The sequence below is a fragment of the Quercus lobata genome, chromosome 6, assembly GCF_001633185.2.
Source record: "Quercus lobata isolate SW786 chromosome 6, ValleyOak3.0 Primary Assembly, whole genome shotgun sequence".
In the NCBI taxonomy this organism is placed as follows: domain Eukaryota; kingdom Viridiplantae; phylum Streptophyta; class Magnoliopsida; order Fagales; family Fagaceae; genus Quercus; species Quercus lobata.
Window position 1 is genome coordinate 41472284 of NC_044909.1, and position 27789 is coordinate 41500072.

Below are 27789 nucleotides of genomic sequence, written 5' to 3' on the forward strand. Positions count from 1 at the left end.
GATTCTTGTGATGGGTTTGAAGCCCAATGTCAGCACTTTTGCCAGCGTAATTCCTGTCTGCTCTCGTTTGGGATGTTTAAATATTGGTAAATGTCTTCATGGATTTGCTGTCAAATCTGGATATTTTTCAAATAATTTTTTGGTGCCTGCTTTAATTTCAATGTATGCTATTGACATGGATTTATCGGCTGCTAGAAGTTTGTTTGATTTTATTCTGGAAAAGAATGTTACTATTTGGAATGCTATGATATCTTCATATACACAGAGGCAAAACAATTTTGAAGCCTTTGAGATGTTCCGGCAAATGATCCGTGCTGGCTTGCAGCCTAATTTGGTCACTTTTGTGTCCATCATCCCATCATGTGAGGACTCCAATAGCCTTTGGTTTGGTGAATCCCTTCATGCATGTGTTATAAAGCATGGGTCAGGGTATCAACTTCCCGTGTTAATAGCACTTGTATCTATGTATTCAAAGCTTGGAGATGTCAATTCAGCATACATACTTTTTGATCAGATGTCCAATAGAAATCTCCTGTCATGGAATTCTATGGTTTCTGGGTACGTGCATAATGGGCAATGGTATGCAAGTTTGGCCACATTTCGTGAAATGCAGTTTGCTAGATGCAATCCAGATGCAGTCTCCATTGTTAGTGTTCTTTCTGCCTGCTCCAAGCTACAGGCTGTTTTGCTGGGCAAGTCTGCCCATGCGTTTAGTGTTAGAAAGCAACTTGCCCCAGACCTTAAGGTGACAAACGCACTATTGGCCTTTTATTCTGATTGTCATCAGCTCTCCTCTTCTGTTCAGTTATTTAACATGATGGCTCTAAGAAATGCTGTATCATGGAATACTTTGATATCTGGATATGTACACAATGGTGATGTAGAGAAGGCTACTGCTCTTCTTCACCAGATGCATAAAGGTGGCATGGAGTTGGATTTGGTTACCCTGATAAGTATTCTTCCTGTTTTTAGTGAGAGAAAAGATTTGTTGCAAGGAATGGCTATTCATGGTTTTGCTATAAAAACTGGGATTGCCTCTGATGTTTCTTTACTAAATGCCCTCATTAGCATGTATTGCTACTGCAGAGATCTTGAAGCTGGGAGGTCACTTTTTGAAGTCACGCCTCAAAGAAATGTTGTGTCTTGGAATGCTCTAATTACTGGCTGCCGATATCACAACTTACAGAATGAGGTTTTGGTCTTATTTAGTCATATGATAAGAGAAGATCAGAGGCCAAATTTCATAACCTTGCTAAATATATTACCTCTTTGCCGCACACAGTTGCAGGGTAAGTCTATACATGCTTTTGCGGTTAGAACAGGAGTTGTAAAAGAAACCCCTCTTGTTTCATCTCTTATATTCATGTATGCCAGATTTGAAAATATAAATTTATGTCTATTGGTATTCCAAATGGGGAAAAAGGGGGATATTTCTTTGTGGAATGCTATTATGTCTGTACATGTTCAAACAAAAAATGCCATAAAAGCAGTTGCATTCTTCTGTGATTTGCTTCAACTGGGACTGCAGCCTGACAAAATTACAGTTCTGAGTTTAATTTCCGCTTGTGTTCAAATAAATAACATCAATCTTACTCATTCTGTACTGGCTTACCTAATACGCATGGGCTTTGACAGATACGTGGTCATCTGTAATGCATTAATAGATTTGTATGCAAGATGTGGCTACATTTTAAAAGCAGAGAAACTGTTTGATGGGTTGGTTGAAAAGGATGCTATATCTTGGAGTGTAATGATAAATGGGTATGGGTTGCATGGGGATGGTGAAGCTGCCCTAGACCTTTTGTCCCAGATGGAACTTTCAGGGATGAGACCTGATGATGTTATTTATTTGAATATTTTATCAGCTTGCAGCCATTCTGGCTTAGTTGAGCAAGGCCGCATGGCATTCAACTCTATGCTAGAATACGGAATAGCACCAAAAATGGAGCACTATTCTTGCATGGTTGACCTTCTTGGGAGAACAGATCACTTGAATGAAGCGTATGAAATTGTTAAAGGACTGCCTTGTAAACCTTCTGTAAGCCTGCTTGAGTCTTTGTTGGGTGCTTGCAGAATCCATGGTAATGTTGAACTTGGAGAGAAAATTGGTGGGATGCTCTTAGAAATGGACCCAGAAAATTCCAGATCATATGTGATACTTTACAATATTTATGCAGCAGTTGGAAGGTGGACAGATGCCAAAAGAGTGAGGTCTGATATGGAACGAAGAAAGTTGAGAAAACTGCATGGATTTAGTCTAATTGTGGGAAATGGACTTCCAAGATGAGGCATTGTCCTGAATTATGTTGTGGGTTGATTAAGCTGGAAAGATTCATGCACAATATCACGAAGTGATATGATACAGAAGCTCCAAGAAATCTTGTAGCTCATAGTGGTCCAATGTTGCTAGCAACAGGTTCAGTACAAAGGGAGACGCCATATCTATAATGTTTTGTTGGTCAGCTAAATCCCAAATTGGGTCTCCAATACCAATTAAGTTGGGTATCTGGTCAGAGAACCCAGATATGTAGGATTCTCTTGATCCCGATTTACTGTTGGTTCCTCAAATGGAAACACTTGTATCAGTGTCATGATGTGAAGGCTCACTAGATGAGTTCTTGCCTGCCCAGAAGTGGTCAATATCATGGAGTGTGGGCTTAAGTATAACATACCAGCCATATGAGTCTCACTAAATGGCAGTTGAATTGTTTTGCAAGACACGGGAGAATGAAAATAGCAAAAAATCTACATATATGATAATGGACTGGAGTGACCGAAGGAAAAGAAAAAATGAAGTGATGTCTTTGTTCACGTAGAGTTTGTGGTCTCAATGTAGTGCAGGAGTCAAATTATGCTATTGCTAACAAACCAAAGCAGCCATGGTTTTATAGTTTGACATTTCTAAGGACATGCATTTGGAAATGATGGACATTCAGCCAACTCAGCAGCAACGTCATTGTTTTAAAAGGCTTTGGGAACGTCTCATTACAAGCAAGCGTCTGGACTTGGACAGGGGATGTTTCATAACATGTCCTTGTCATCTCATCTGCTGTAGCAATAGTTGTTATGGGTAAGTTTGTTCAGATGTGGCAATTATTGTTGCAAATCATTGAATTTCCTTGCAAGGAATGATTTGTGCCTCCTTGCTTTCTTCCATTTTCCCACTTTGTTTTCATTTTTACCATATAACAACCATTGTTAATATGAGTTCTCTTGCAGTGTTTAATAAATAAGTTTGGGTCTTTAGTACTGTGTAGGCTTTAATAACACCACCATAATTTCTAAGGGTATTCATTATACCAATCAAATCGATTAAACTGACAATTAGAGGTGGTGGCCAATGATTAATCTATTGCCAGCTTGAAAGGGTATTTATTACCCTCTCTCTCTCTCTCTCTCTCTCTCTCTCTCTCTCTCTCTCTCTCTCTCTCTCTCTCTCTAGATGAACTTCTAAGTTAGGGTTTTTATTTATTTATTTATTTATATATATCAGGTGAATCCAATAATCTATCATTGGTTCACAACTTTTAGTGATATATCTTGATATTTTCCATTGTTAGAGATATCAAGGCCGAAGTCTTTTATATAAATTTAGTCCAATTTCATTGTATCTAATCCTGCTTGGAGTACAAGTAAAGTAATTCACTAATTCTAATAATTTTTGGAGTGCGAGCTTAGTAATCCTAGGCCTACTTGTAGTCCAAGTCATGTAATTTTAGGATTTAGCCTGCTATAAATACCCTTTGATGGGTTCGTTGTGATATAGAGTTTAAAAGTAAAGATGTGGCCATCAAGAACTTTCCACTGTGAATATAGATGTTTTAAGGCTGAACCACATTCTCTGTGTTCTCTCTCTTTCTCTTGTTCTTAATCTCTATGCCTTATTAATTTTCATATTTTCTCATGTACTTTGTAATGGTTTTAAAACTATATCACATATTTTCTGACATGGTATCAGAGATGTTTTATCTAAGTTAAAATCTATCTCTGAATTTGGTGATTGGTATTTCATAGCTTAGGTTTTTCTGTTATGCTAATGTTTGTGTGTGTCCATGTGGGTTTTTTTTTTTTTTTTTTTTTTATTTTTTTTTTTTATAAATATTTATGTTGATGATTTAGTGTATTAGCTCATTTGTGTTTGGTATATTTGAACCTCAGAAGTCTGAACCAAGCCTATTCTTTTTTTTTTTTTTTTTGGGTGGGGGGGTTTATTTTTGGGTTGAAGGATGTGGTTTTTATGCTAAATTGGTAATTTATTGTTGTTTTAGCAGTTTTGATGCTATACTTATTGCTGGTAAGTGGTAATTATGGTGTTGTCTATTTGTTGGGTTAAGCATTGATTAAGAGGATGTGTTACATTATTAATCAATATGTACATTGCTATAGTTAAAAATTTGTTTGTTCTTGTGGATATTAGTAACTAGTCATGATTAATGCATCAAAATTATATAAGAAGTTGTTTTAGGAGTTCCAATATCTGACCACAAAAGATAAGATTAACTTCTTTGCAATGCTAACTATGAGTGAACAGGGAACCAAACCAAAGCTTCACCATCCATGTGGAAGGAAGCCATTAGTAATTGCTCGTTAGCTGGTATCTTGTTGTACTTGGAGTACTGATTGGCTTTGTAAACCCAAGCAGTTGGTTCTTCTCCAGAAAATCTTGGGAATTCTCTAGTTTCAAGGACAGAGTAGGAACTAGGTTGTGATTTGTGTGGTTTCCAGGGGTACGTTGGTTTTCATGGTTTTGTTAGATTTGAAAATATGTGGTTAAAAGTAGAGGGTTTTGTGGATAAGGTTCGTCATTGGTGGAATGGTTATCATTTCATAGGACCTCCAAGTTACATTCTAGCTTGTAAGTTGAAATCCCTTAAAAGGGATTTGAAGCATTGGAACAAGCATGTTTTTGGAGATGTAGCTTTTAGGAAAAAGAGTCTTTTGACTGAGCTCTTAGACATTGACATGAGAGAAGAGATGCAGGTGTTGACTCAAGAGGACAGGGCTAGAAGGTTGGTGGTTAAATCAAATATAGATTTTCTAGCTTCCTTTGGAAGAGATTTCTTGGAGGCAGAAATCCAAGGCTCTTTTTATCAAGGAAGGTGATAACAACACACGGTTCTTTCATAGAATTGCCAATTCCCATAGGCGAACCAATCAGATTAGGGGGGTGGAGGTGGATGGTGTTCTCTTTGAGGAGGAGTCAGATGTTACGGATTAGGTGGTGGATTTTAACAAGAGATTATATCAGGAATTGGAAACTTGGAGACCTACTATTGATGGGTTAGAGTTCGCTTGTCTAGATGAAACTGAAAGGTCTATGTTGGAGAGAGAGTTTGAGAAGGAGGAGATTCTTAAGGCTCTTAAGGAGGCGGAAGGCGATAAGGCCCTTGGGCTAGATGGGTTTACCATGGCGTTCTTTCAGAAATGCTGGAGTGTTTTAGAAGGAGATATATTGGCTTTCTTCAAAGATTTTCACAGTTAGTGTGTTTTTGGGAAATCTCTTAATGCCACGTTTCTTTGTTTGATCCCCAAGAAGACTAATGCAGTAAATATCAAAGACTTTCGCCCTATTAGTCTTATGGGCAGCCTTTATAAACTATTGGCTAAGGTGTTGGCTCATAGGCTTCGAGGAGTTTTGGATAAGTTGATATCCGACTCTCAAAATTCTTTTGTGGGAGGGAGACAAATCCTTGATTCGGTTCTTGTTGCTAATGAATGCTTAGACAGCAGGTTGAAGAGTGGTATTCTTGGTGTTATAATAAAGTTGGACATTGAGAAGGCTTATGATCATGTGAACTGAAATGCACTATTTTACCTTATGGACAGGATGGGCTTTGGGGCAAGGTGGAGTAGGTGGATTAAGGCGTGCATCTCTACAGTTAAATTCTCTGTTTTGGTTAATGGATCTCCTGCAGGTTTTTTTTGGTAGTTCTCGTGGTCTTTGCCAAGGGGATCCTTTGTCTCCACTTTTATTTCTTATGATTATGGAAGTGTTAAGTAGACTGTTGAAGAGGACAGAAAATGGTGGTTTTCTTTGTGGATTTAAAGCGGGGTCTCATAGACATGGGGGTATCCATATTTCTCACATTCTTTTTGCTGATGATACTATATTGTTTTGTGATGCTTCTAGGGACCAGTTATTATATGTGCAGATGGTGCTAATCTTCTTTGTAGCTATTACAGGCCTAAAAGTTTATGTAGGCAAGAGTGAGATTGTTCCTGTTGGTGATGTTGGGGATTTGAATGGTTTGGCTCGTATCCTTTGCTGCAAGGCGGGCACTCTGCCTATGAGATATTTGGGCATGCCTCTTAGGGCACACTATAAGGATTCATCAATTTGGAATCCTATTATTGAAAAAAATGGAGAAACGGTTGGTTGGATGGAAAAGTCTATACCTGTCGAAAGGAGGTAGGCTTATTTTGTTAAAAAGTACCTTATCGAGTCTTCTCACCTACTTTTTATCGTTATTTACTATCCCTCAGGCTGTGGTTGCAAGAATTGAAAGAATTCAGAGGAATTTCCTTTGGGGGCCCTCAGAGGATGTTTTTAAATATCCTTTAGTTGCTTGGGATAAGGTATGTTTGCCAGTTGAATGTGGTGGTTTAGGAATCCGAAGAGTTGGGCTGTTTAACAAGGCTTTGCTTAGGAAGTGGTTGTGGCGGTTTGGGAAAGAAAATCATAGATTATGGCGTTAGGTTATAGCAGACAAATATGGAGAGGCAAGAGGAGGTTGGTGCACTAAAGGGGTAAGAGGTACTCATGGGTGTGGGATGTGGAGGAGTATTAAAGAAGGAACAGAGAAGTTCTTTAGCCAGATTTTGTTTAATGTGGGGGAGGGTAGCCGTGTTAGTTTTTGGCATGACCCATGGTGTGGGCCTACTCCTTTGAAGGAACTATTCCCTTCCATGTATGATTGCTCTGTTTCTAAAGAAGCATGGGTCTCTGACTTGGTTGTATCAAATTCAGAAGGAGGTAGGAGCTGGAATTTATTGTTCCGTCATGGTCCTCAGGATTGGCAAGCAACCACTGTCTACTCATTCATTGAGTTTATTTATTCCTTTATGCCGAGGGGCGAGGGGGATGATTAGCTGGTCTGGAGATTGACTACATCTGGTGTTTTTGATGTGCGCTCTTTTTATAAGCTATTATCTAGTCCTACCATTGATGCCTTTCCTTGGGAATGTATATGGTGTAATAAGGTGCCTAAACGGGTGTCTTTCTTCTTATGGACAGCAACTAATGATGGGATACTCACTATTGACAACCTTATTAAGAAAGGTCAGTTTTTGGTTAATAGGTGTTGCTTGTGTTGTTGTGATGGGGAATCAGTGGACCACCTTCTTTTTCATTGTAAGTTCTCTCATGCCTTATGGTGTGAAGTTTTTGCAGTGTTTGGGATTCAATGGGTAATGCCAAGGCCAGTGAAATCTTTTTTCTTTATTTGGAGAAACTGGTTTGGAAAGCATCTTTCAATCATTTGGAACATGGTCCCGGCATGTTTAATGTGGTTAGTCTGGCAGGAACGTAATGCCCGCATTTTTGAAGACAAGGCGAGAACTTTGGAACATCTAAAATGTTTACTTTTTCGTACTCTGTTTCCTTGGGCTCGTATTTAGGGGTGTACGAATTGTACTGCTGTAGCTGATTTTTTAGTTTCTATTTCTTTTAGCTCTTGATCTTCTTGTATTTGTTTCATTGTTCAAAGTGTTCACCATCGTGAACATGATGTTCAATTTTTTTAATAAAAGTCTTATTACCTATCAAAAAAAATAATCTTCTTCTGCAGAATTCAACTTCTGTAAGATTGTAGCTAGTTGTTGACTCATTTCATCCAAGATAGAGGTATGGATATGAGTTATTTTGTAGATTTCTTGAAGGTCTTTGCTATGCTGATCTGAGGTGGTTTTAAGGGAAGCTATGGTTTCATTGATAATGGCGGAAGATTGTGTTTCAGTCGTGGTGAGAGAGAGAGAGAGAGATAGAGAATAGGAAGGCCAACAAAAGTGACTGTATTCTTAGTTCTTGATGTTCCTTTACAACTTGTAGTTATTTATACATCATTCAGTTATTCTCTACTAACAGAATACAGGGGTATTATTGTGATTACACTAATAACTAACTAACTAACTAACTAACTATCCGCAATTAAGCCACATAACTCAAAGAATTAGGAAAGGTTGGGAGAAAAGGAAATTAACTTTATTAGGCAAATGGTCATTTTGTTTAGACCTGGTTGAACTTTTGTCTTGGGTTTAAAAGTTTAACTTTGGTGGAAAGGGAACTATTTTTGGTTATTTGTTATGCTTTTCTCATAGTCTGCAGCTTGCCTTTTGACATTATTAGGTTTAAGGGAAGATTATTTTATTGTACTATCATTGTTAATAAAAATTATAAAATATCTCTTACACATTTAAAAAATTGTTCAATTTGGTACCCCATGTTTTTTAATTTATTAAAAATACTTTATTCGTAGAATATATTTTAATTCTTCATGCTTTTGTACAGAATGGTGCCTTTTTCAGACTACTTCTGTTGTTATAACTTATACTCTCAAATGATAGGTTTTCTTCAACTTTTGTTATTGTGTGAACTGTGAAGTGTATGCAATTTATTTGCATTCCAACATATTAATTTGTGTGAAGTGTGTGAATGTGATTTCTAATTTGTGTGATTTATTGTTTTGCAGATAGATGTGGATTCTTCTTGATATAGCCCAACTACTCCAAATGAGCCCAGCAATAGTGAGCCAACTACAAACACTCCTTCGGGTTCAGTTTCATCCACCCCACAACTGCAGGTGAGTTCTAAAAAAATCTAATAATTGAGCTTACGGTTTTTAGGTTCTTTGTTTGTCACTTTTAATATATATATTTTAATAAATTTGTGTAGATTTAAAACAACATAAATGATATGTGTGGCAATGGTGGTGATCCTTTCTTGAAGGACATGGTTGAGAGTATGAAGAGGAAATATGACTAGTATTGGGAAAGTATAAATAAAAGTAATTTAATGTTGTTTGTGGTTGTTGTACTTGATCCTTTTTTTTATTTTTTTTATTTTTTTAATAGGAATTGTGCTTGATCCTTGATAAAGTGAAGTGTGTAAAGTTTTTGTTTAGGCAGTGTGGTATGATAAGGAACTGGCAAATGAGATGTTAGCCAAGGTGTGGGGTGTTATACATAGATTGTATAGGCATTACACAATTGGGTCCTCAAGCAAGGGCGTAACTGCGCAGCCAAATTTGGCAGATCCATTGTAGGAAAATTTTAATATATAGACAGAGTAAAGGGTGAATTCAATCATATAATAAATCCTTGCACAACAAGCACGATATGTGTTGGTTATTCATGTTTCTACTATTGCATTTGAGTTTGCTTTTAGTACTAAGGTCGCATAGATCATTTTCAAATTCATAGTCTCCAAAAAACAGTTGTGGTTCTTATTTTTGCAAAAAAAAAAAAAAAAAAAAAAAAAAAAATTCCTACACTTTCTATGTTCAAGTTCAGCAATTGATCTTTAGGATGCAAAAGATGAAGATGAAAGCTTTGAAATTGAATTTGATAATGTACTAATTTAGTCTGCTCAATGTAATTTGTCTTTTTATACCTTAGATCATAATCTATGAAAATTATGTTTTAATGCATAAATAACTGATTTTTAATAGGCTTTAAGAGCATCGCTAATGGGCTCTCTAAACCTAATTTTGGAGAGCAAACACACAAAAAACATCTTCCAACAGCCTCTTTAACTCTAAATTTTTTTTTTTTAAAGTTGCTACAACAGCTCTCTTGAAGAAGAGAGCACTGTTGCAATTATTGTAACAACTCTAAATATTATTCTCTCATAAAATAATCACCATGTTGAATAAAAAATGGGTTTTTCATCTTTCCTCCGTTTCTCTTTCTTCCTCGCTCTCTTTCTCTCTTCTTTATCTCAACGTCTACAAAACGCAAAACATGTCCAAACACACGCACAAAAAAAAAAAAAAAAAAAAATATATATATATATATATATATTCTCATAAACCAAATGAAATCAAAACAATAAAAGTAAAAGAGTAAATTGCAAATTACACCTCTAAAATTTGGGGATGGTTGGATTTTACACTCTGAAATTTTAGAATTTGGATTTTACCCCCTGAAGTTTAGGGTATTTGAATTTTACATCTTGACGTTTCAGAACTTAGATTTGACCCCCTAAAGTTTAAGGTTTTTTGGATTTTACACCCCCAAATTCTGAAACTTTAGGGTGTAAAATCCAAATATTCCAAAACTTTAGAGAGTAAAATCTAAAATTTGAAATGTCAAAGTGTAAAATCTAAACATCACCAAATCTCAGGGGCTAAAATCCAAATTTTAAAACTTTAGGATGTAAAATCCAATTACCTTTAAATTTTAAAGGTGTAATTTGTAATTTACCCAAAGTAAAAAAAAGAAAAAAAGAGAGACCCATATGGGTTGCATGTTGCTGGCGGTGGAGGACGATTCTCTCTCTCTCTCTCAAATTTTCATATAATAAACTTTGGTCTGTGGTGGTCACTAGTCTGTAGGATTACAAAATAGTGCAAGAAATGTGTGGTGAGAAATTAACAAGTACTGTGTAGGTGGAAAAGTGGGTTGCTTGTGTGGTGGAAAAATGGGGTTAATTAAATTTGAAAGGAATTAAAAAATGAGCTAATGATAATAATAAATCAAATTCACTAAAATAATAATAATAATAACAAACCCAAAAACCGGGTAAAGTTAATGAATTTTTTAGAAAAAAAGTTAATGAGCTAATTTCAAGACTAAGTTTGATAAATTTCAAAATACATAGAATTTTTAAAAGATTTGCACAACATAAATTTGATAAATTTCAAATTAATAAAAACTAACAACTTACTATATTGTTTTGTAAGTGCTTCATGAAATCCATAAAAAAAAAAAACAAATAAATAATATCCAAAAATTTAAAATTTTTACTATTGGGAGATTTAAATATATATATATATATAAATATATTAAATTCATATTATAAAAATATTATAAAAGCATAAAGAAAGATAAAAGAAAGAATGAAAAAATAATATTTAAATGAGATAAAGAAAGGATAGAGAGTCTGTTGGAATATGTAACTGAAAAAATAGATAGATAAAAAGTAAAAGTAACCGTTTACTCTTTAAACAGTACTAAAATTTGAAAAAACGGCCGAAAATACTCTTAAAAAGATGCAATGTGAAACATTTTTTTTCACTGTACATGTGAGCATTGTAGACACACTTTTTTTTTTTTTTTTTAAAACTGGGACTCTTTCTTATAACGGTTTCATACCCATTTCTCTTCAACATCACAAACAATGTCTTGTGTGGTGACTAAGTAAATGCATGTGCTTTTAAAAAAAAAAAATGCGGCTTGAATGTATGACCGTACGGAAGAAGGAAATCTATGTTTAAAAAAAGAAAAGAAAAAGCAATATCTATCATTTGGAGCTTTTAAGATTCTTTGCTGACTCTCAAATCTCGTAAACAATTATGTTTTCGAAACATAAATCTTCTCTCTCACGCGAAAGTAGACTCCACACTTGCCGTAAAAGCAATAGTGCAATTCCTTTTTTTTTTAAGATCCCATTGCCATGTCCTTCTCTTCTACTAGCTAGTTCCATGTAACTGCCTGATATTCTGACAGTAAAAAACAAAGATTTTGTCACGCATACAATGAAACGATTAATTTCACACTCAATTTGTTTGTTTGATTGCGACTTGTGATACAGAAATGTGTCTTAAAATTATTCTTGTTAGTCATTATTAAATTCTAGCAAAAGGAGGGTTATCATTTTGTCCAAAAACTGCGTATAGGAAATATTCATGTGAATAATATGCGTCATAATTCTCGAATAACAAGGGACGAAGAGCACAACATTATGGTCTCAGCTTTCAAGCACGTGATCACTAGTGGCATTGATGGTCTCACCCACATAACAGCTTCAACAACTTAAAGTTGACCGGGTTAGTAGTACTGCCACGTCATCATTGCCTTCAACTGGTGGAACCACTGGCGGCCCTACATGGAGTCCAGGCCTTAGGGTGGTCACAGGGTCCGGAAAAAATTATTACTATTATGTATAAATTTTAAAAATTTATGATTTTTTTATCCTTAAAAAAATTTTGTGACAACCTTAAATGTTTTTTGGTCCAACATAACTAAACTTTGGACAAAATTTGGCAACAAACTTTGTTGTAAGTTAAGGCTATAACTCCATTCAATATATATATATATATATATATATATTATTGGTTGTGAATTTTAACAAGTCCACCATTTAATTACTTTTTTTTATATCCTCCACACTTGTAAAATTTCAAGAAGATCAAAAATCAATAGTAATGTCATTAATCAAGTGTTTAAATTTCGAATTTTTGTAATATAAAATTATACATAAAAAATAAGTTTATGGATCGAATAGTAAATAACATTCGATTGACATGAAACTTAACATGTGTTTTAAGAACATAGAGAACATTTAATTCAACGGTTAGATTTGCAAAATATGTAGTAATATTAATTTGTTTAGTGAGAATTGTAGCCTTTTGCTACAACTTAGTTTGTAGCTAAATTTTGTCCTTAAACTTTAGTCCCCTTAACAATATATTACTATATTAGGTCCTTACACAAATAAAATAAAATAAAAAGTCTAAGAAAAATTTTCTTTAACCAAAATTTTAAAAGATATGTAGCTTGCAACATTGATAATAAGACTATCATGTAACAATTTCAAAATAAGAAAATTCGTAGAAAGAAATTGTAAGATTTTATGTGTTTGCATGTGTGTGTGTATGTGTGTGTGTGTGTGTGTGTTTTTTTTTTTTTTTTTTTTTTTTTTTTTTTTTTTTTGTCGTTAATATATGAAGTTCTCTTTTTATTAGATTTTGTCTAATATAAGTTTCTTAATGATCACTCTCAAAAAAATTCCTGGAGCCACCATTGGGTGGGACCAACATCAACACCACTAGTAGGAAGAAGAAGAATGACAATGAGAAGAGATACATGGGAGTGAGGTAGAGGTCATGGGGGAAATGGGCGTCTGAGATTAGAGACCCGAGGGGAGCAAAGTGGATGTGGCTAAGAGGGAATGAGTTTTTGGATGATATTACAATAGAGGAACTTGAATAGTGGATGATGTATTGGCTTGACAATGCCAATGACTTACCTTGTAGCAGCGTTAGAAGCACTTAACATTAGATTGTAGTATAAAGTATAAACTAGTTGCAGACCCATGTGATGCGTGGAAATAAATAATTATTTTATATTGTAACATAATGTATAATTTTTTTTTTCTAAAATTTTATGAAGATAATTTGTTCACCTTAAAAATTAAACAATTTCTATTCAGTCCAATTTGGTTGACTCAATCAATTTCAATCCTCCTTAAGTCTGTTTTAGACTCATTAAGCTTTAACTTGATTCTTTTTGTAAGTTTTCTTTTCAAGTTTAGCTCAAAAATTCATTTTGTTAGGCTTAACATAGGTCCTCTTGTTACTTTTTCAATCACTTCTATAACTTTTGAATTTTCTTTTCTTCTTAAGCCTTTTGCTTCCTTTAGCAACAAAATCCTTTTGTTCAACAATGTTAACTAAAAATTTGTTAACTCTCAATTTGGCATCCACTTGAGTCATGACCTTAGATTAGAGGTCATCAAGTGTAGGAATTTTTGTTTTATCATCTATTGGTCTTTCTTGAAGGGCTAATTCATTAGTTAAGGCAATCATATTAATCATATGTTGACGAGCATCTTCTCATTTTGATAATTTAGATGTAATGAATTTTTCCTGAGCACTATACTTCTTTCCAAACTTCACTTCCAGGCTATCAATTATGGATTTAGCACTAGGGTAATTCATATAGCTAACCATCAATGAATCAATCATATATCCCAGCATGAAAATTTTCATTTTGTTACCTACCTCAATCCATTTAATATAGGAGATTTTATCAGACTCAACAGATTCCTCATTGGGCTTAGGTGGATGCTCTATAATCATAAAACCTCATGTACAAATGAACTCTACGTTTCCACCCTACATAATTGGGTCCAGAAAGTGTACAATTTTTCATGATATCTACCATTTTCAAAGAACCAAAGGAGTTTGCTATCTCTCAGTAAAACGCAACACATATAACATGTGTATTAAAATCCAATTCTTTTGGCTATTAATATCTTTTGATAACATAAAAGAATTTATATTTAATGACAAATATTTCAACCAATTAAATTCATCCCGTATGTGTAGGGGTGTAAGGAAGAATTTAATCAATTAATATTTATCCCTTAAATATTTATCTATTTCTATTAAATTAGAGTCTGTGTCTATCCGTAGGGGGCGTTGACACACACACACACACATATAATCTTTCAAAATCCCATCTCATCCATGTGATTAACCGAAGGGGTGTCATCATGTTTGAGTTTAGAATAATGAAAGAATTATGGGTGTATTAACTTCTAAGACTAGACTTGAAGAAAACTAACTCCCACTACAAAACTTAAATTAACTAAATGGTGTTATGCTGCATCTGTTACAACCATTTATTAATAAATATTTATTGTATACTTAACATATAACAATATCACATGTACAGGGAAGAAAAAAAATTTAGCCATAAAGACAAGTTATCATAAATATTAGCAGAGCCTACATGCTTATGACGGTTGGAATTTTACTTAGGGAGTAATTCAAGAGAAACGAATATAATACATCTATCAATTAACAATTGTATCATGTGCATGTGTAATAAAATAAATAAATAAATAAGATGTGAGAAATTTACATGTTAAATTATATTATTCAAGGACCTCACAAGCAATTAGGATGCTCTCCCTAGCTGGTCAGAATTAATAAGGGTTTTCTTTTCTCTCCTCATCACACCCCTTGCAAGTGTGACCTTGACAATATTTATAATATTCAGAAAGGACATGACCAGTTATAAAATCATTTCTATTGTAATAACAATTCATGTAACAGATATGTTACATTTATTAATAAATAACTTCATTAATGAAGAAGTTCATTAATGTGTCATTACTTTTGTAACTCCATACTAATGCATAGATTCATCTATCATTCATGTCCAAAATCACTATAATGACAACACCTCTTATAGGAGGCCAAGTTACTGGCAATGACAGGATAGATTTATTTAGGCCAATGCTCAACGTGCATGATTTCATTATGGAAAGACCGCCGAGATTATTATGCACCAACTATTGAAAGACTAGCTCTTATTGTCTTTCATAGTCTGAGCAATTTTAACTTGCACTACCTTTCCATCAAGGTCCAACAATATACCTATAAGAATAAGCTACTTCATGATGGATATGGTCAAGACAAGGACTACAATGAATGTATTCATAATCTACTAAATCAAGTAGACATATTTCAATACACCAATAGTTTACATCATAAAAATATTGCATAATTTCACACTAAATTTTAAATAATTATTTATATATGATAATAGAGACATCATAAAATATTATGTTGGACCACATTATTATAACAGTGTTTTGGTAGGTTCTTGAGTTGTGTATTCATGTGATTTGTATATTTGTTCTTTTGTGTTACTTGTCTAAGAATATTAATAAAACTGTATATTTATGTAGTTTGTATTTGTGCAATTGTGTTAAAATAGGACTTGTAGTTTATGAAACTTAGTTGCATGCGGAACTTATAGTTTAAAGTTGTGTGTATGTGTGATTCAAAACAATACTTGTGTAAGTATCGTTTTTATATTTTAGTAGGTTCTTGTATATTCATGTAGTCTAAGAATGAATATTAATAGGTGTTGAAAGTTAACTTGGTGACATTTAATAGTTGTAGCAAATTTTAATTTTTGTTTAGTAATAACAAAAGTCTCGTTAACAAAACCAAAAAAAAAAAAAAAAGTCTCAAATTTTATAGAAAGCATGAATTATTCAATATCTTTTTAAATGGTAGACAAAATGGAGACCTTTCAAACTCAAGATTACCCGGTTTAATATTATGATAAATTATCAATTATTCTGAAAATTAAATTATTTAAAAACACTGAATTTAATTATTTTTTCAATATTTCTAACAGTAACACAAAGTGTCACTAGGTCAGGACAATAGAGTTCTTTTGCACGAAAGAGTGGGGAATGGAATGTGCAAAGAGGCTACATAGTACATACACATGAGTGGAATGAAATGGTAGGAGAAAAAGACATGGTGAAGCATTTTCTTAGTTCACACAATATGTAGCTGATGATGTTCAAATCGTCAGTTAAAATGATCATTCAGAGTGGAGTCGTCCACAGCCAACCTGATCTTGAGAAAATGGCTGATGAAAAAAAGAATTATGGGTCACCAGTGCAGTGCTTGCCACAAAACCTTCGATGCTAAAGTCAGTATGGCTAGAATGAGAGAAAGAAGTGTTGTAATATCAGTGTGTTTAGGCTAGAGTTTCTGTACCTTTGGTCTAGTCTTATGGGCAGGTATATATAGGTGCTTACTTCTTTCTTCGAGCCGTTGGTGCTGCCTTAATGGTGGTTTTATTTCCGTATCAATATCGCCTCTGTAGGGTGTTAATGGCAAGATATCTCTCCAACGGTACGAGGGCTCATCATTGTTTGTAACGCTTCGTCAATGATTGGGGATGGATGGCCTCGTCCTCTCCTGGTGGTCACTACTAGTTGGACGAATCTTGGAGTTACTCTTGTCCATTGCTTTCTCTATGGACAAGGACATGATCGGGATTATCAGCAACAGTATGTGAATGATTTTTGGTTTGGACATTTTGGACCTTTTCAACAGCCAGCAGGAGCTAAGCAACCGGGCTTTTGTTCCAAAAGTACTGACATTACGTACGAGTGTACTGCACCGACAAAAGAATACAAACTCTATCTTCTTCCTACAAGGTTTTGACCTGGTCTCATGCATGCTTTCAAGTGAGTTATGTCCATTTAATTTTTACTACATAATGGTTTCCCAAATCCATCCCTAACACATCTTTAAGTATGGATTTAGCATCTTTGATTAAGCCAGAAAAAAAGAAAGTATGAGTATAGCATATGATAATGTGCCCGCCTCCTCCGCATTCGAATGCTGAAACACAAGGCAACGTGCCCACTTCCAATCTGCATTAATTCTCGTCATACAAAGCTCAATTTGTCCAAAAACCGCTTATAGGATCGTATTAATTACATTCATGCAAATATGCATCATATTCGAGTAACAAAGGAGGAAGAGCACGACATTTTGGTGTCAGCTTTCAAGCACGTGATCACCGATGGGGTCGATACTCACACCCCACAACAGCTTCAAATACTAGAAGCACTCCAGGATAGTTGTACTGCCGCATCATCATTGCCTTCAACCAGTGGGGCGAGCGACACTAGGAAGAAGAAGAAGAAGAAGGATGACAATGAGAAGAGATACAGGGGAGTGAGGCAGAGGCCGTCGGGGAAATGGGCTTCTGAGATTCAAAACCCGAGGGAAGCGAAGCGAGTGTGGCTTGGCACCTTCAAGACCGCAGAGGAGGCTGCCAGGGCTTACGATAAGGCTGCCATCAAGTTCCGTGGACCTAGAGCCAAGCTTAATTTCCCATTGTCAGACCATGAGGTTGAAAGAGATGATCAGCATGATGAACAAGCTCGGGAGGTTAATAAAAATGTGAATGTGGAGATGATAGCAGAGAGTGATACACGGATTGTGAAAGACGTGGCAGAGAGCAGTGACGAAGAGAATGAGCTTTTGGATGGGATTACCATGAAGAAACTTGAACAATGGATGATGGATTGGCCTGACAATGCCGATGACCCCACCCAGTAGTGGGAGTTCAGGGAGTTCATTTGAACCCCTGATTTGGCCCCAAAAAAAAAAAAAAAAAAAAAAATTTGTATATAAATTTTATTTTTTTGACTCCTAAATTAAAAATTTGAATACCTTGAACCTAAATTTTGTTTAAAACTAGTTGAAATAAGTTTGAATATAATTGTCTTAGTGGTACTTTCACAATAATTTTACAATAAAGTTTAAGTGGTATGTTGTAATTGGTTTTGATCTAAACTCACAATTGACATCAGTTTTTTATATACCTTTAAAAATTTACCATCTATATTTTATTATGAAAGTGTTGCATTAGTAGTATTACTGTTAAAATTACTTATTTGTTAAACAAAATAAATAAATAAGCCTTCTCTCCGGACTATTCTTAGTTCTGACACTATTATCTCCCTAAAAAAAAAATCTTGGAGCCATCATTGAGTGGGAGGAAGCATACACCCGAAACAAAGTATACTTTCTCCCGTAAGAGCATCCACACCAACTCTTGTATAATAGAAAAAGAGATAAATTTTACACAATTAAGCCACAAAACTTCTAACATCAGTCCCTCTAAAACATTGTATATTTACACATTTGCTATAGTAGCCATCATGCATATATACACGGTTATTGTAGCCGTGTATACTATTATTTTATTAATTAAAGACAGGATATGGTAATTGGTTTAGTACTTATGCATTATAATTTGAGAGTTCAAGAGAACCTTCAAGATCATGCATTGTATTGTTTTTTGTTTTTATTTTATTTTTTATAAATTTGATTTAATACCCATGAAATCCATAAAAATGGAGCAAGCAAAGTGATATATGTTTCACTAGAGCGATTGGTTTTGGGTATGGTCTCAATCCTCACTTGTTTGATGCAAAGTTGACACTGGCGTAGTCTTTGTGATAGCCAAAGACAACCAAAAGCTCAGATATTGGTTGAAGTTCGGGAAAACTCCAGCATTTGCATGGTCTCTCTCTCTCTCTATATATACACACACACACACACACACACACGTACACACTCATAAAACTGCATGTGGGTTTTTCCTAAAATATGGAGCCTCTTAAGGTTTTTGAGCAAAACACAAACACCTATGTGATATTGTTTTATGTGAAAATGTAGGTCCAAATTGTCACCAAAAAAAAAAAAAAAAAATGTAAGGGGTTTTTGTCTTGTTTTACACTCCATAACCTTAATAGAGTTAAGTGCAACAGAATTAACAATCTACACATAAAACAAGACATATGGGATTTAGTGTTATGTCCAAAATTTTAGGGTTTTTTGTTTTTTTGTTTTGTTTTTGTTTTATGGAGAAATCAAATGGGGGGTTTTGGAAAAAATTTTCCCTTTTTTAAATTCCCCCTTTTTGCATAGAGGCCTTATCAATATTTGACAAGTTAGCTAAGTAATGGTTGATTTAAATCCTGTGTTGTGTCATGATGGCTTAGACTCTCTCGATTCCAAGTCTTTTGTTGTCTTGGTGAATTCTTGTCTATGTTCATCCTACAGTACTCTTTGGAGTGATGGTAACCTCTTAAATTGGTTGGCTTGGTTCTTATTCGGAATTAAATGCCTTCTTCAACTCCCATATCCTTTTCCTATGGAATGTCCATTAACCTTTGTAACTTTCACCTATGCTATCTTTTATAACCGCACAAAGTAAATGAATCTAACAATCTTGATAAGAAATTGTAATAGATACCTTACATGCATATACAACACAAAAATATTTAATTCAGGATACAAATTTTGTCAACGTTATTTTACTCCTTGTCCCGATTCATGTCCATTCAATAAATAATTAATTCAATTACACAACCTCTACTAAATCGCATGTAAGTAACTAAGAAAAAACAAACAAAAACAGTTGTCCCTACCTTTTTAAAGTAAAATTCGGGAAAAATGGGCTTTTGCCCTTATTTTTAAAAATATCTAGCATAATGTCCATTTTTTGAAACTATTAAGCACCGTGTCTTTGTTTTGAAACTCGATTTTAAAAAAATAAAGTTATAGGTGGAACTCGACATTAGCAATGTTGAGTTCTATACATATTTTGCCACTTAATTTTTAAAAAAAAATTTAAGTGAAACTCGACATTACATATAACTCAATTTTGAGAATATTGAGTTTTATACAGAACTCGACTTTGTTAAAACCGAGTTTTAAAAATAGGGATATTCTACTAAATAGTTTTAAAACAAAAATACTGTGCTAAATATTAAAAAAAATAAGGGCAAAAACCCATTTTCCCATTTTTCCCGAAAAATTTTACATAACAAGTTATGTACACGAATCTAATTTCACGCTAGATTTCTAAGTCCCAATTACCTCAAAACAAGTTAAACCCAAATACCCAAAACAAAACCCCTAGATAGGTGCTTATATAATGGACAAAGGAAGGTCATGCTTGGTTTTTTTTTTTTTTTTTTTACTTTCTATTTGATAAAGAGCCAACTTGGAACTTGGAAGCATGGACCAATTGTCAGTGTTCAATCCATAGAAAAAAGTCAGTGTTCCATTTGTAAAATCCCTCTTGATATATAAAAAGAGATAGGAGTGTTACCTAAAAATATATTGATGGAAATGGAATACAACGTTTCCCAAGAGAGAAGGATTCAAAGAAGAAATGGAGAGATTTTAGCTCACCCTATATAACCAGGAACTACAATGGGCCTCTAGATGGACCCCCCACAAAAAAAAAATAAAATAAAATAAAATAAAACTAACTCACACACTCCACAATCCACAGTTCACATTGTTACTTTGGCGGCCACTCTTCCATTCCGTGAGTGCAAATTGAGAAAGTCTAGTGCCACAACTACAATGCACAACTTATACCACAACTCGTCACATGGCGAGTTGTGGTTGGTGGAAGGATGTCCCCACATCACCCTTTCACCAACCACAACTCATCATGTGGCGAGTTGTTGCATAAGTTGTGTATTTTTCTGTGGCACTAGACTTTCTCGTGCAAATTACAAATGTTTAGGTATCAGTTGGTAAGGACAGTAAATGGCGGGAAACCCAGAAAACATATGCCATGGTTGACAGCAAAGGTGAACTTGGTTTTGACCCTTATTTCGTAGGGTTTTCTTTCTGTACTCTCTCTTCCAAATCTATCGTCTCCCTTTTTCAGATTCTTTGCCACCCTTTTATCTCCCCCAAAACTCTCGTTTAAGAGCTAAACGATCCGTCAACAACTTTCCTTTACATTATGCAAATGCAAGCAATCCCATAGGAACCGAATGTCTTCGTCTGATAAGGCTTTGCCGAAACGTAGAAGACTTGAAGTCTATGATGTCAGTTCTAAATATGAAGGTTCCAGTTCAGCACGAGTTTATCATAGGAGAATTCCTTAGTTCTTGCTTTCATCTGGGCGCTCCAGATTTAACTCTCTCTTTATTCCGACGAATTGAAAAGCCGAGCTTGGTCTTGCAGAATTTGATTATCAGGTGTCTATGCAATAATTGTCTATATAAAGAAGTCTTATTTCTCTATCTCAGTTGTTGGGTTTCAGGTTGCCCTTCTGATGATTACACTTTTCCATTTGTCATCAAGGCGTGTTCGGCTCTGAATGCATTATGGACAGGAAAGGAGGTTCATTGTGTTGTTTTGAGAACTGGGTTTGAGCAAAATTTAGTTATACAGACTGCTTTGATTGATTTATATGCGAAGTCTGGTTCTATGGGGAACCCATGTAAGCTAATTGATAGAATTCCACAACCAGACTTGGTTGAATGCATTGATCGCTGGTGATTCTTCAAATGAGTTTGATCAGGTAGCCTTGGAGGTTTTCAGTCAGATTCTTGTGATGGGTTTGAAGCCCAATGTCAGCACTTTTGCCAGTGTAATTCCTGTCTGCTCTCGTTTGGGATGTTTAAATATTGGTAAATGTCTTCATGGATTTGCTGTCAAATCTGGATATTTTTCAAATAATTTTTTGGTGCCTGCTTTAATTTCAATGTATGCTATTGACATGGATTTATCGGCTGCTAGAAGTTTGTTTGATTTTATTCTGGAAAAGAATGTTACTATTTGGAATGCTATGATATCTTCATATACACAGAGGCAAAACAATTTTGAAGCCTTTGAGATGTTCTGGCAAATGATCCGTGCTGGCTTTCAGCCTAATTTGGTCACTTTTGTGTCCATCATCCCATCATGTGAGAACTCCAATAGCCTTTGGTTTGGTGAATCCCTTCATGCATGTGTTATAAAGCATGGGTCAAGGTATCAACTTCCCATTTTAACAGCACTTGTCTATGTATTCAAAGCTTGGAGATGTCAATTCAGCGTACATACTTTTTGATCAGATGTCCAATAGAAATCTCCTGTCATGGAATTCTATGGTTTCTGGGTACGTGCATAATGCAATGGTATGCAAGTTTGGCCACATTTCGTGAAATGCAGTTTGCTAGATGCAATCCAGATGCAGTCTCCATTGTTAGTGTTTCTCTGCCAGCTCCAAGCTACAGGCTGTTTTGCTGGGCAAGTCTGCCCATGCGTTTAGTGTTAGAAAGCAACTTGCCCCAGACCTTAAGGTGACAAACGCACTATTGGCCTTTTATTCTGATTGTCATCAGCTCTCCTCTTCTGTTCAGTTATTTAACATGATGGCTCTAAGAAATGCTGTATCATGGAATACTTTGATATCTGGATATGTACACAATGGTGATGTAGAGAAGGCCACTGCTCTTCTTCACCAGATGCATAAAGATGGCATGGAGTTGGATTTGGTTACCCTGATAAGTATTCTTCCTGTTTTTAGCGAGAGAAAAGATTTGTTGCAAGGAATGGCTATTCATGGTTTTGCTATAAAAACTGGGATTGCCTCTGATGTTTCTTTACTAAATGCCCTCATTAGCATGTATTGCTACTGCAGAGATCTTGAAGCTGGGAGGTCACTTTTTGAAGTCACGCCTCAAAGAAATGTCGTGTCTTGGAATGCTCTAATTACTGGCTGCCGATATCACAACTTACAGAATGAGGTTTTGGTCTTATTTAGTCATATGATAAGAGAAGATCAGAGGCCAAATTTCGTAACCTTGCTAAATATATTACCTCTATGCTGCACACAGTTGCAGGGTAAGTCTATACATGCTTTTGCGGTTAGAAGAGGAGTTGTAAAAGAAATCCCTCTTGTTTCATCTCTTATATTCATGTATGCCAGATTTGAAAATATAAATTTATGTCTATTGGTATTCCAAATGGGGAAAAAGGGGGATATTTCTTTGTGGAATGCTATTATGTCTGTACATGTTCAAACAAAAAATGCCATAAAAGCAGTTGCATTCTTCTGTGATTTGCTTCAACTGGGACTGCAGCCGGACAAAATTACAGTTCTGAGTTTAATGTCGGCTTGTGTTCAAATAAATAGCGTCAATCTTGCTCATTCTGTACTGGCTTACCTAATACGCATGGGCTTTGACACATATGTGGTCATCTGTAATGCATTAATAGATTTGTATGCAAGATGTGGCTACATTTTAAAAGCAGAGAAACTGTTTGATGGATTGGTTGAAAAGGATGCTATATCTTGGAGTGTAATGATAAATGGGTATGGGTTGCATGGGGATGGTGAAGCTGCCCTAGACCTTTTGTCCCAGATGGAACTTTCAGGGATGAGACCTGATGATGTTATTTATTTGAATATTTTATCAGCTTGCAGCCATTCTGGCTTAGTTGAGCGAGGCTGCTTGGCATTCAACTCTATGCTAGAATACGGAATAGCACCAAAAATGGAGCACTATTCTTGCATGGTTGACCTTCTTGGGAGAACAGGTCACTTGAATGAAGCGTATGAAATTGTTAGAGGACTGCCTTGTAAACCTTCTGTAAGCCTGCTTGAGTCTTTGTTGGGTGCTTGCAGAATCCATGGTAATGTTGAACTTGGAGAGAAAATTGGTGGGATGCTCTTAGAAACGGACCCAGAAAATTCCAGATCATATGTGATAATTTACAATATCTATGCAGCAGTTGGAAGGTGGACAGATGCCAAAAGTGTGAGGTCTGATATGGAACGAAGAAAGTTGAGAAAACTGCATGGATTTAGTCTAATTGTGGGAAATGGACTTCCAAGATGAGGCATTGTCCTGAATTATGTTGTGGGTTGATTAAGCTGGAAAGATTCATGCACAATATCACGAAGTGATATGATACAGAAGCCCCAAGAAATCTTGTAGCTCTAGTGGTCCAATGCTGCTAGCAACAGGTTCAGTACAAAGGGAGACGCCATATCTATAATGTTTTGATGGTCAGCTAAATCCCAAATTGGGTCTCCAATACCAATTAAGTTGGGTATCTGGTCAGAGAACCCAGATATGTGTGATTCTCTTGATCCCTATTTACTGTTGGTTCCTCAAATGGAAACACTTGTATCAGTGTCATGGTGTGAAGGCTCACTAGATGAGTTCTTGCCGGCCCAGAAAGTGGTCAATACCATGGAGTGTGGGCTTAAGTATAACATACCAGCCATACGAGTCTCACTATTTGGCAGTTGAATTGCTTTGCGAGACACAGGAGAATGAAAATAGCAAAAAATCTACATATATGATAATGGACTGGAGTGACTGAAGGAAAAGAAAAAATGAAGTGATGTCTTTGTTCGCGTAGAGTTTGTGGTCTCAAAGTAGGGCAGGAGTCAAATTATGCTATTGCTAACAAACCAAAGCAGCCATGGTTTTATAGTTTGACATTTCTAAGGATGTGCATTTTGAAATGATGGACATTCAGCCAACTCAGCAGCAATGTCGTTGTTCTAAAAGGCTTTGGGAACGTCTCATTACAAGCAAGCGTCTGGACTTGGACAGGGGATGTTTCATAACATGTCCTTGTCATCTCATCTGCTGTAGCAATAGTTGTTATGGGTAAGTTTGTTCAGATGTGGCAATTATTGTTGCAAATCATTGAATTTCCTTGCTAGGAATGATTTGTGCCTGCTTGCTTTCTTCCATTTTCCCACTTTGTTTTTATTTTTACCATATAATAACCATTGTTAATATGAGTTCTCTTGTAGTGTTTAATAAATAAGTTTGGGTCTTTAGTACTGTGTAGGCTTTAATAACACCACCATAATTTCTAAGGGTATTCATTATACCAATCAAACCGATTAAACTGACAATTAGAGGTGGTGGCAACAATTAATCTATTGCTAGCTTGAAAGGGAATTACCCTCTCTCTCTCTCTCTCTCTCTCTCTCTCGATAAACTTCTAAGTTAGGGTTTATTTATTTATTTTTTATGTCAGGTGAATCTAATAATCTATCATTGGTTCACAACTTTTAGTGATATATCTTGATATTTTCCATTGTTAGAGATATCAAGGCCGAAGTGTTTTATATAAATTTAGTCCAATTTCATTGTATCTAATCCTGCTTGGAGTACAAGTAAAGTGATTCACTAATTCTAATAATTTTTGGAGTGCGAGCTTAGTAATCCTAGTCCTACTTGTTGTCCAAGTCATGTAATTTTAGGATTTAGCCTGCTATAAATACCCTTTGATGGGTTTGTTGTGATACAGAGTTTAAAAGTAAAGATATGGCTATCAAGAACTTTCCACTATGAATATAGATGTTTTAAGGCTGAACCACATTCCCAGTGTTCTATCTCTCTTTCTCTCATTCTTAATCTCTATGCCTTATTAATTTTCATATTTTCTCATGTGCTTTGTAATGGTTTTAAAACTATATCACATATTTTCTGACATGGTATCAAAGATGTTTTATCTAAGTTAAAATCTATCTCTAAATTTGGTGATTGGTATTTCATAGCTTAGGTTTTTCTGTTATGATAATGTTTGTGTGTGTCTGTGTGGTTTTTTTTATTTTATTTTTATTTTATAAATCTTTATGTTGATGATTTAGTGTATTAGCTCATTTGTGTTGGGTATATTTGAACCTCAGAAGTCTGAAGCAAGCCTATTCTTTTTTTTTTTTTGGGGGGGGGGGGGGTTTATTTTTGGGTTGAAGGATGTGGTTTTTATGCTAAATTAGTAATTTATTGTTGTTTTTGCAATTTTGATACTATACTTATTGCTGGTAAGTGGTAATTATGGTGTTGTCTATTTGTTGGGTTAAGCATTGATTAAGAGGATGTGTTACATTATTAATCAATATGTACATTGCTATAGTTAAAAATTTGTTTGTTCTTGTGGATATTAGTAACTAGACATGATTAATGCATCAAAATTATATAAGAAGTTGTTTTAGGAGTTCCAATATCTGACCACAAAAGATAAGATTAACTTCTTTGCAATGCTGACTATGAGTGAACAGGGAACCAAACCAAAGCTTCACCATCCATGTGGAAGGGAGTCATTAGTAATTGCTCGTTAGCTAGTATCTTGTTGTACTTGGAGTACTGATAGGCTTTGTAAACCCAAGCAGTTGGTTCAGAAAATCTTGGGAATTCTCTAGTTTCAAGGACAGAGTAGGAACTAGGTTGTGTCTTGTGTGGTTTCCAAGGGTACGTTGGTTTTCATGGTTTTCCCCTGTTGTTGTAGTTACCAACTTGACCTGCTCTGCTGTCCTAACAGAACCCCTATAACCAGTCAACCGAAAATAATTAAAAAAGAAACTTCTTATATGCATCCTCCCTTTCTTTGTTTGTTGGCTCCACAGCTATGTCTTCCTCCCTCACATCACACATTTTCTAACTTGGTTATTTTATGCTAATGATATTTTTAGTTTGACACTATTTTTCCTTAGTTGTGAGTTGGGTAATTTCATAGTTCAAGATGACTTATTTATTAGGCAAATGGTCATTTTGTTTAGACCTGGTTGAACTTTTGTCTTGGGTTTAAAAGTTTAACTTTGGTGGAAAGGGAACTATTTTTGGTTATTTGTTGTGCTTTTCTCATAGTCTGCAGCTTGCCTTTTGACATTATTAGGTTTAAGGGAAGATTATTTTATTGTACTATCATTGTTAATAAAAATTATAAAATATCTCTTACTCATTTAAAAAATTGTTCAATTTGGTACCCCATGTTTTTTAATTTATTAAAAATACTTTATTCGTAGAATATATTTTAATTCTTCATGCTTTTGTACAGAATGGTGCCTTTTTCAAACTACTTCTGTTGTTATAACTTATACTCTCAAATGATAGGTTTTCTTCAACTTTTGTTATTGTGTGAACTGTGAAGTGTATGCAATTTACTTGCATTCCAACATATTAATTTGTGTGAAGTGTGTGAATGTGATTTCTAATTTGTGTGATTTATTGTTTTGTAGATAGATGTGGATTCTTCTTGATATAACCCAACTACTCCAAACGAGCCCAGCAATAGTGAGCCAACTACAAACACTCCTCCGGGTTTAGTTTCATCCACCCCACAACTGCGGGTGAATTCTAAAAAAATCTAATAATTGAGCTTACGGTTTTTAGGTTCTTTGTTTGTCACTTTTAATATATATAATTTAATAAATTTGTGTAGATTTAAAACAACATAAATGATATGTGTGGCAATGGTGGTGAGGACATGGTTGAGAGTATGAAGAGGAAATTTGACTAGTATTGGGAAAGTATCAATAAAATTAATTTAATGTTGTTTGTGGTTGTTGTACTTGATCCTTTTTGTTTTTTTTTTGGATAGGAATTGTACTTGATCCTTGATAAAGTGAAGTGTGTAAAGTTTTTGTTTAGGCAGTGTGGTATGATAAGGAACAGGCAAATGATATGTTAGCCAAGGTGTTGGGTGTTATAGATAGATTGTATAGGCATTACACAATTGGGTCCTCAAGCAAGGGCGTAGAAAAATTTTAATATTTAGACAGAGTAAAGGGTGAATTCAATCATATAATAAATCCTTGCACAACAAGCACGATATGTGTTGGTTATTCATTTTTCTACTATTGCATTTGAGTTTGCTTTTAGTATTGGGGTCGCATAGATCATTTTCAATTTCATAGTCTCCAAAAAATAGTTGTGGTTCTTATTTTTGCAAAAAATAAAAATAAAAAAAT

At 35.0% G+C, this 27789-nt stretch overlaps 2 protein-coding genes and 1 pseudogene across 4 annotated transcripts in view; all 3 read left to right on the forward strand.

Moving 5' to 3' along the window:
- LOC115995078 (pentatricopeptide repeat-containing protein At5g39350-like) overlaps window positions 1-27273 on the forward strand; it is a 28216-nt gene extending 943 nt beyond the window's left edge. Inside the window, exons 1-3 of one of the 3 annotated variants that reach the window (XM_031119502.1) lie at window positions 1-3070; window positions 8688-8798; window positions 27062-27273. The exon at window positions 1-3070 is cut by the window's left edge and continues 943 nt beyond it. In XM_031119502.1, the coding sequence (XP_030975362.1) occupies window positions 1-2287 (2287 nt within the window). In that variant the 3' untranslated portion in view covers window positions 2288-3070; window positions 8688-8798; window positions 27062-27273. Of the gene's footprint in view, window positions 3071-8687; window positions 8799-8890; window positions 9295-27061 lie in introns of those variants that run through there. The other 2 variants (XM_031119501.1, XM_031119503.1) reach the window with 2 other exon arrangements.
- Window positions 17211-17825, forward strand: LOC115950300 (ethylene-responsive transcription factor ERF071-like). The gene has a single exon (XM_031067520.1). The coding sequence runs from the start codon at window positions 17211-17213 to the stop codon at window positions 17823-17825; it is 615 nt and encodes a 204-aa protein (XP_030923380.1).
- On the forward strand, window positions 21049-27131 carry LOC115995080 (annotated as a pseudogene).
- Window positions 27274-27789: the final 516 nt, after the last annotated feature.

Bases quoted from the DNA above. Each gene is read 5' to 3' on its own strand.
- LOC115950300 (XM_031067520.1), top strand. From the start codon at position 17,211: ATGCATCATATTCGAGTAACAAAGGAGGAAGAGCACGACATTTTGGTG.